At 44.0% G+C, this 9,823-nt stretch overlaps 1 protein-coding gene across 1 annotated transcript; it reads right to left on the bottom strand.

Moving 5' to 3' along the window:
* Positions 1 to 824: 824 nt before the first annotated feature.
* MINAR2 (membrane integral NOTCH2 associated receptor 2) lies at positions 825 to 9,823 on the bottom strand. The gene is made up of 3 exons (XM_075137454.1): positions 9,644 to 9,823; positions 1,826 to 2,071; positions 825 to 1,017 (listed from the first exon to the last, which is right to left on the bottom strand). The coding sequence occupies exons 1-3, from the start codon at positions 9,806 to 9,808 to the stop codon at positions 838 to 840; spliced, it is 591 nt and encodes a 196-aa protein (XP_074993555.1). The 5' UTR covers positions 9,809 to 9,823; the 3' UTR covers positions 825 to 837.

Raw genomic sequence — 9,823 nt, 5'->3', positions numbered from 1 at the left:
TCTTAACATTTAATTTTGGTCTTTTCATTTACAAAGACCCTTTTTCACAGCATAGCTATATGACTTTCATCTTTTTAAGGTGTATTCTAATTCCAGGTTATACTCTAGTACTCCACCAATTTTGCTCCAGGTTTTGACATGTCAGATTAAAGAAATACTGGCACTCCATCTTTTGGGGTGACAGGAATGCTACACGTTCAAAGAACGTGACACAGGGATACAGGGATGGAGAAGCCCTGTCTCAGGTCTCAGGGAATTCTTTTGATAGAAGCTCAGCAGTCTTTTTTTTTTTTTTTTTTTCTCTGAAAAAGTATGAGGAAACATTTATGCGTTTAGGCTAGCTTTTTACTAAGTGCTGCATTATTGCCGCAATGCATTCAGTCACTAAGTAATGTGTAAATTTTTGTTTTAGAGTTCTTTGGAATATCTTGAATGCTGCTTTATCATACTTTTCTATATTCCAATAACAGCTATCATAAAAAGACAAACAGGATGGTAGGTGTTTATTAGAACGAATAGTCAGCTGGTTGTCTGTACATACTATATGTACCATACCACATACTGACCCAAATCACTAGTCCAAAGAAGGCACTTAGAAAAGTAGCATATTTATAGTTTTCTTTTTTAATTATACCCATAAGGAGACATTCTGCCGTGCCCAGAGTATTTGTCTCTTTTCAGGATCAATTCCTTAGGCTGCACAGGAACGTTGTAAAATAGTGATGTCAAACAAATTGTATTTGTGACAAAAATTGGAATTCAAATAAAACAAGGGAGGGGAATAGCTTAATAAAAATATTTATTGAAAAAAATTCCCATCAACATCATTTGGCTGTACTAAGTAAGTAAAACACTGAGCGTGACTATGGTAATCAGGATGCAAACCGCTAGTACCATGAGCAGGATGATTCGGCAACATTTGGAATGCTTTTTTTCTCTCTCTTTCTTTTTTAACAAGGTATCATACCCAGGAGTATAAATATCCCCCATCCAGAACTGTAGATCATTAGGATTTTCCTAAAAGAAAAATCAGAATATGAACTCAGTTCCTCTCTCTTGCACATAAAGTCATTAGAACATAGCCAGAAGTATTTTGGCTATCATCAGATAATGATTAATGAATTTAAGGCATCACAACAGAAACACAAGAAACTTTCACTTGAGCATAGGTTGCGCTACTTGCCAGATGCTGCAAATGTTCCACTGGGGAAAATTAAAACCACACTTTTCAGCCAGGAACCAAATGTAGGACACCAGCCATTGAAATGTGATTAAAAAACCCAGAAGAAACCATGTTGCCTTCTCTAGAAGAGATGTTGATTTATAAACACAGATCTAAGTCCCCTTCCAAAAAACGAAACAGCAGAAAAAAACTCCCAAAAGTAACCCTAAAAGTGATTTTTGCCAACGCACAGGCAGGCAGGATCCTTCATAGTGTGGATGAGGCTAAGAAAATGTATGTCATTTGATGACAGAATGATGTTATGAACAGTTATGAAAGTGGGAGTATAGTATTTAAGTAGCTCATTTATAGCTCTTCCCTATATAATCGGGGAAGCTGAGTTGCAGGTTGTTGCCGGTTAAGACTTTCTCTAGTCACAGAGGTTGTGTTCTGCAGAACTGAAATTCCTGGAGTCTAACCAGGTATGTAGACTTCTTTTCTTGGTCAGACTCATGTTAGTGTCATGTCTGTACCAGAAAATACGTCCATATTTACTTCTGGAATCCAACCAACAGAACCAAGGGGGCTGCGCAGTGGTTCGTGCACACACCGCACAGCTCATAGCAATTCACTTTGCTCAAACGCAGTGCAACAGCGCGTTACCTTTAGGTGGCTGGCCAAGTTCGAGTGCAGAGAGTGCCTGTCATAGTCTTGCACCGTCCAGGAAGGGGTCTTTTTTTTCTCCTCCCAGTCGTCATCCACCTGGATATCACTATACAAGGGGTTGTTTTTGATTGTGGATTTCAGGGTGATGGGTGTAATGTGTTTCCCGAGGGCTTTGCCTATCATTTCTTGACAGACCTCGTTCGAGTCTGAGCCCGGCAGCTCAGTGACATTTCTCTTTTCTCTCTGTAAGGCACAAGTTAGAACAGAAGTTGGCTTTCATCTTCATTTACCTATGACAGAGGTTCCCTTCCAGAGTTATCATTTGTAATACAGCAGAATCATTTTTAAAATTACACATGCAACAATTTTTCTTGTTCTGGCAAACATCTACAGTGCAGTAAGGGAGCCTGACCATTCACTCTGGGCAGATTTCTTCCTTCTGGGGAAAGCACGTGGGTACAATCTGAACGTTAAACTCTTTTGCAAATGTGAACTGGCATTATAATGCCTGCTGAAAGAAAGCCTCTGCTTTAGCAAAACAGTGCTATGGAGCACTGCGGTAGAACATGCAGTTCTGATGAAAGCCATGAGCGTATGATGCAGAAGCAGGAAGGACAAAGCAGAATGAAGCACAGGGGTAATGGTGTGCAAGGGACTGCCTTGGCTGGCACTGCACCTCTGACAGCAGGGGTGTGATTTGCAGTTCGGTTCATGCTGTTGAATGCTAGACCCATGTCAGGATGTCAAAGAGGCCCTTCATTCAGTTGAGTCCTTAATTCAGCCACTGTCAGAACTCAAATAACTTTAATTAAATATCTAAGCGGTCTCCCAGAAACAACAATCGTTAAATCGGACCTTTTAGAAAAGGGGGGTGGCAAGAGAGGAGGACAAACAAACCTGGTAGGATCACATTTTTGGAGAACTCACAAGCTGCTGCTTAACACAGCACTAGGAGCCTCTTCAGGAGCTGGTAAGATGGTAGTTACCATACTTTTCGATCTGTAGCTGCATGGAGGAATGCAATCAGACTTTCCAATTCAAGCTGTTCAACATTTTGGTTCACCACAACCTTCTGTCCCCAAGACTTTGAATTAATCTGTCGCCGACCTGCAATTCCGGCGGTGTGTCAGCTTCCCGAGAGACCTGCTTCTGGCACGGCCCTTGCCTCACACTAACACCCGTCCCCTGGCTCAGGACTGCTTCTACAGAACCATCACAGTGCAAATTCAGTGTTCCTCGTTAGTACAGAGCACTTCCCCATTAGCACCTTTTCCATAGGAGCTTTACGTTGAGACGAGGGGAGCCTGGGCCTGACGGGGTGGCCCTGCGGCAGGTGTGCTGGGAGGGGGGCACACCCCAGCCCTCTCCCACCCTTAGAAATCACAAAGGTGTGGGCAGCACCCGCTGCCAGACCCCCAAAAAGTGAGTGCACATCATAAACAGCTGATGAAGAGACTGGGACCTGAGAAAATTCCTTCCATGAAAGGACGTCTTTCCCAGGATATTTCACTTATATTGAGATCTCCAGCTGTTAAGTTGCCATGGGCTGGATGGACTTCAGCAGCTGAGGGGCTTGCTGCTGCTAGGGGCACATCCTGCTTCTCCTTCCACCTTTCCGGTGGGAGCCCAAGGGATCCCACCTCCTCCCACACACTGGCCCTGGGAGCTGCTCGGATCCCACGTCAGCCAGTGCAGGTGCCTAAGCTGACGGCAAACTGTTGGCTTCTTCTGCTTGAGTAATTTTCTGCCCCCTTTGTGGGCTGGTGAATCCACTTTCAGTGGAAGCTGGCTGCTACATGTCATCACCTACTTTATGCCTCTGTGCCTGTGCAGATGCGTAGACATGTGTGAGTTGGTCTGGGGCAGGCAGGTGTAGAAGGAGGTGGGAGGACTGGTTTCCTTCCGAAAGGAAAGGTGGAGAAGAATAAACAACAGCCTTTGTCTAAGAAACCCTAGGAGGAAGCATCATGCTGGCATTCTTATCACTAAATCGTGCACAAGTGACTAAGCATGTTTCCCATCAATAATTACCATTAGTAGGTGGGTGGATCCTCAGTGCCCTCCCAGTCTCTCTATTAGTTCATAATTTCCATATGTCATTCCTTAGCCTTGACATATCCCCTGACAATATTACTCTTTGCATTGCATTTACAGCTGGCACTGAAGCCCTCTGGGTTGTACTGGCCAGATTTCATCTGAGCTGGTGTTTTTAACTGTCGTTTCTTTCTGACTGCATTTTATTTTATTTTTTTAATTTTATTTCTTATTTAAAATTTGTCATTGACCTTAATGATACTTCCCTCAGGCTTGCTAGATAGTTGAACTTGGAGAACATTTTGTTGAAGAACGCGAACTGTCTCACCAGGGGATGCTCGGTCTCCCTAGGCTAAAATGTTGTGAAAAGAATGTGACTTGACAGTAATTTCTAAAGCTGTTTTAAATAAAATGCTCCAAAAGTTGGAATAGATGGCATGATGCAAGATTTTTTCATAAAGAGAGTGCTTTGTGGCATAACTTTTAGCCCCTTCCATCTGGACTACCTTCCTTTTCACGGGCATGAGAACAGGAGAATGTGGTAGCCTGGAGCAGAGGTAGAGACGGAATAGGATGGGAGGGGCAACAGGGGTTTACTGTGGGAACTGGACTGGAATTTAGAGCAGGAGATAGTTTGCAGAAGTTTTAGAGAACAGACACTGAAGTGCCAAGCTAATTGGGAGAATACACTTGAGTGCAGGCAAACGCTTGGTTGTGAAACTTCTGCAGTAGATATGTCCTGGAGACTAGCTAGGGAAAAGGCAGGACAGAAGCCTGAAGCACATGCAAAAAAAAAAAAGGTTTAGGTCCAAGAAATGATACAGAGAAATATGAAGATGATTGCATGAAACATATGCATTTATAGAAGCAGAGAAACAGAAGGAGATTAAATAATAAAAATATGCCTGCTAGTATTAATTCTAGCAAAAACTACGTATTTTTTCTTTTAAGATTCAAACCATCTCCCAACAGTTTTCACAGACTTCTATGTTTTGATTCTGATTCATGAAGCAAATGTTCAAAGAAAGAGGAAAGTATTGTAAACTTAGGTATCCATATGCGGTACAGAATTTATATGATATACATTGTGTCTAAGAAGCCAGTGTGAATGAGGGTGGGACAGATCAAATCAGAGGCAACTTACTATTCACTGAATGGAAGGAGGGAACAGCAAATACTCCAAGCAGCAATAGTTATGAAGAACTCTGAGACAGTGTAGTTGAAATGTGTTGACGAAATACTCATTTAACAAGATGAAAAATGCTCAACTCTGCAAACACATAATTGTGTTTGATCTACATATAGCTCATAAGCAAGAAAGCTGTTATGGTTTATAACTCGTGTTTCACTGAGAACAGTTTGTCCCGCTTTGACAGACCCAGAGAGCTGGCATGTACAAAGAGACGATTCTGTAAAAAGCCTGAAGAACTGTGGAGAGTCAATGTTAGTTCCACCCCTGGGTCAAAATGTGCTTTCTCCACAGGTTTTTCTTGCTGATTATTTCATAATGCAAATTATGCATATAGGTACATTAAAATATATATAATTAAAAATTATAAATTAGTCTATATTGCTAGGAAACATTTTTATTTCATTTTTATCTTGACTTCATCTTTTTGTTCCTGCTGTTGTCCTTGTTGTTAGCACTGAAACAACCCGAGAGTCTCACAATTCTTTCCTCAGCCTGTGATATGAGACATCAAGCTAATCACCCATCAAAAACAGAACATCAACAGCTAAGGCTAGGCCTTGGTCTCAAGCCCATCTACCTGCAAGCAGAGATCAAAGAGACCCCTAAAAAATTCAGGGAATTTACTTCCTGGAAGTCAAATTTTTCTTTACTCCCCCCCCAAGAGAGTTCTTGCCCCATGGCCAGCCATCGTCTCCAGCTGCGGCCGGGGGAGGTACTCAATGAAAGTAACAAATGCTGTCGGTGGGCAGCTACGCCTAAAAGTTTTAACCAAGGGAGTCTTTAAGAAACTTAGGGCCACCAGATACTGCAGGATTTGTTTTGTAACAACCTCCTCAATCCTAATGAAGGTGGGTAGCAGGGTGGTTATTATATTTGCACGTAATTTGTTTAAGACCATAAAATTCTGTTGTGAAAAAAACCTTGTAATGCACCCTGGAGGACTCTCCCAGCACGTGGAAGGGCCTTCTTCTGATGGTGAGACCTGTTTCTAAGACAGACAAGAGACGTAACAGACAAAAAGCTCCTAGGTAGTAACCCAAGAATCCCTGTGATAGTTGTAGCAACTTTATAGGTATTGCTAGGCATTTGGTCAATAAAAAAAGCTCATTTATCAGGATGAATAATTATTAGCTCTTTAGAATTTCCTGAACAAATCTGATCTCGTAGGAGATGCTGTGGAAAAGCAATCAGGAAGGCAAGGAGTAACCAAGGGTAGTTAAGCAGATCTGAAAGACAATGTGGCAGACAGCTCACATCAAGGGTTCCTGAGAATGTAAGTTTTCTTATCAAAGGAGCTGAAGGGGATCAGAATTGCTTGTCAGAGACATAAGGCAGCATCAGGTACTACAAAGCAGGCTGGGGAGCCATCTGACATGGGTAGGAAGGAGATCAGTAGATGGTTATAAACAGTCAAGCTGAAGTAACAGGAATTCATACGAACTATTTTAATTGTGCAGCCATAAGAGTACTTCTGTCCTCATAATGAATTGTTTACTTAAAGAAAGTTGTTTTGTCTGTCATTGGTAATGGAGTTCTGCAGGGTTGTGAGTGCATTATATGAAAACTTCTGTACGGTGTCAGACCAAAGCTCCTGCCAACCTTGCAGCTGGCTCTGATTGTGGCCAGTTGCAGACGTCTAGGGAAGAATAAGGGAAAGAGTGGAAGTATGTAATGCTCATATGAGCCAGGGGACAAACAAGTGACTGCATCCAGCACTTAACTTATAGGTAAAAAAAAAATCTCTTGTCCTGGTACACTGAGAAACAAGCAAAGGCAGGACACAGGCATTAGCTCAGATGAGAGGCCAGGAGGGGTTAGGAGTGCAGTTAGCATGATTACTGTAATACCTGCAGGCCAAAATTTGTTCGGAGTTGTTTGGAATTCCTAAGCAAGAGCAGCATGACAAGAAGTAGCACGGTGTTCAAAGATGAAATGCTCTCTGTTGGCTTCCAGAAATAGGGAAAAAAGGGAAATACAAGCAGGAAAGAGAAGTCCGAGAACTGCAGAAAATGACCAGGTAGACCGCAGGGGAGACAAGCACCCCAGCTATCAGAAGCAGATATAGGGGATTAATCATCTGGTATATGCTGAGCACTAAAACATATTGTGGGGCAGAGAGTCCAGCAGGACTGGAAATTTTCAGGGCAGTCAGTAAGCGGTCAGTAACTAGCCATTTGCAGGAGAAACGGTCTGTGCTTTTTATGCTGTTTTTCACAAGGAAGGGCCAAGATTCCTGGACTGCTTTATGGTTTGTTTTATTCAAAGTAGATGATGAAAATACACATAAAGCAGGGAAGCTGCTCAGTTTGCCTTATACAGAAGAGGAAAGTACAGAGAAAGAGCAGCAACTTCTTGGTCAGCAATAGGAATTGTCGTTATGTCGACCTGCTTTTTGTAATGGAAATAAATTAAAAAACTTAGAGGTGGAGAAAACACATAGGTGCTTAAGTGCACTTGAATTCAAGTGATCTCAGAATAAAGGTCTGGAAGAGACTACAAACACAGCACTGAGAAGTCACTTTACACAGGGAGCCTTGAGTAGCAATAGTTTCTTTTAAAAAAATGAATTTCTGAAGAGGGAATTTAGGCTACTCTCAAGGTTTAATGACTTTGGGAGTCTGTAGGTCACGCACATATCTTCTGAAATGAATTCTCCTCCCTCGCCCCCCCCCCCCCATTTCCGTTTCTGAATTAACTAACCCTTAACCCCATTAGCTCTCTCATCTTAAAGCAAAACATGTTATTCCTGCTCCATTAGTTCTCCACTGTGCCATCGTGTTTATTCTAATGTCTGGAAGTCATCAGTTCTTTTTCCTTTATTTGATTGTCAGCAAAAGGGAAAAAAGGAGGCGAGCTCATAAGGGAGCGAGAATAAGGCACAATGAATTTTATCTGGACAGCTTTAATTCAGTAATAACTACACTTGAAAGTATAGGTTGTGCCCTAGGTTTAACATTTGTAAAACATACCGCATTGCAAACTGCATTTCTGGAGACGTGGTGAGCAGAGACATTTCCTTTGAAATGGCCATCCCAGGGCTGGGAACAGAGTTCCAGGAAAACCCTCTCGCTGGTGGCGAAGGGCAGAGCACAAGTCGAAAAAGCACAGGGCTCCCCACACATTTTTAATCCTCCCGCAGCTCTGCAGCCCTGGCTCGGTGACAGTGCGTCCTGTTAAACGACAATAGGGAGAAGGATCCCTGCTGCGGAGGAGGCTCTGTGTGTGGCTGCCTCCCTCCTGCACAAAAGAGGGGCTTAGGTGGGGTGGGGAGCGAGGCCAGCATTGCACCATACCCCATTGTTTGGGATCCCGCAGGCTCCTTCCCTTGGTTAGGGCTCTTTGCATGGGAGACGACGGGCGACCGTGTGTCCCCCCCTCCCAGCTCTCCTTGGGGAATCGCCAGCAAAGATTATACAATGCGAGCAGAGGCAGCTGGAGGCATTGGGGTAGGCAGAGGGAAGGGTGTCTGGCGTGGGGAAGAGGCTAGGGAAGGTAAGGGGGGGTCATGGAAGCCGTGTCAGGAGGGGGAGGACTTTTGCGTGTGGATGAGGACGGGAATGGACTCTGGGAGGGAGCGAAGGGGTTTGGGGAGCCGATGGGGGGAAATGCCTGAGAGGGGAGAAGTGCAACTGGAAGTAGCTGTGGGAGGCTGTAAGGATCTTGCTCTTCCCCTCCCCTCCCCCAGGTTGACTTTTTTTCGGCGCCCACTCCTCATTTCCCCTGGGAATTGGACCCCTACCCTAAGTATCCTCAGGATGCATACCCTTCTCCATCCCCCGCCCCCCAACTGCTTATGTGCGTCTCCATCCCTTGACAAGAACCAGACCATGGAGCTTTTGCTCATGCTCAGGGGTGGGGAAGGTGAGGGGCTCCCCGGGCAGCAGGGAAGGAGCGCTGTGGAGCAGCAAGTGGGGCCCAGAGGGGTGTGAGCTGATGCAGCTGTACTGCTGCTGATCCCGACGTGAACTTCTCCGCTGCCGGCTCCAGGGCCTCTACTAAGCAGCGCACATTTACATTTTTACCAAGAAACTGCTGCTCCCTCTATATAATAACCTGGATTAATACAGTTAGTGTGTTTCACGCTTTCAACAGCTGCCTGTCAGGATAACAGAAAGTCAAAGTAGAATGAGGAAAACAAGGCAAAATAAAGAGGAAGCTACAGTGAACTATGCAGACATATGCCACTAGCAAGCTCTCTCTAATGTGCCTTTTCATCAAGTTTGAGGGATATGGCCTGGCTTTCAGATTTAAGTCTGGCTTTTTTTCTTATTGTGCCCCTTTAGTGCAATTAATCGGTATTTGACATCAGTAGACTTTCTGGGAAATGCTATGACAATGTTGCAGCGAGCAGTAGAAAGCCTAACATACTGAAATAAAGTCAGTGGATGGCTGTGAAGAGGGTGACTCTTCTCTTGAGCCTGATCCTCACTGAAGTCAATGGGAAAACTTACGGGGATATTAGTGATTCAGATTCAGAGGCGCAGGAAGCTGAATCCACAGCTGAGGTCTCAGCCTCATGTCATTTGTCTCCAGGTCCCCAAAACGAGGTAGAAAAATCAGGAAAAATGTCAGCCTCTTTTGGACCTTACCTGTAAATAGACCCTGTTGTGCCACCGCTGCATGCCAGGTAAAGCTGCTTCTGGGAATTTTGCCAGGCTGGCTTGTAGAAAGGCAGAGTTTTTCATTAGAGACTTCACCTCCAGTTGCAGGAATTTATCGGGATGGTTGTTGTTTGGCAAAATGGAGAAGTCCATGTTTCTGTCCTGTAG

Source organism: Calonectris borealis, chromosome Z (assembly GCF_964195595.1).
Source record: "Calonectris borealis chromosome Z, bCalBor7.hap1.2, whole genome shotgun sequence".
NCBI lineage: Eukaryota > Metazoa > Chordata > Aves > Procellariiformes > Procellariidae > Calonectris > Calonectris borealis.
The sequence above is the reverse complement of the archived record's forward strand: the minus strand, read 5'-3'. Positions and strand labels throughout refer to the sequence as shown.

Coding starts and splice junctions, on each gene's coding strand:
- MINAR2 (XM_075137454.1), bottom strand. CDS start 9,808: ATGGACTTCTCCATTTTGCCAAACAACAACCATCCCGATAAATTCCTG. Junction 2,072..9,643: donor ACAACAGGGTCTATTTACAG/GTAAGGTCCAAA, acceptor TGTGCCTTACAG/AGAGAAAAGAGAAATGTCAC. Junction 1,018..1,825: donor ACTTGGCCAGCCACCTAAAG/GTAACGCGCTGT, acceptor TTTTTCTTTTAG/GAAAATCCTAATGATCTACA.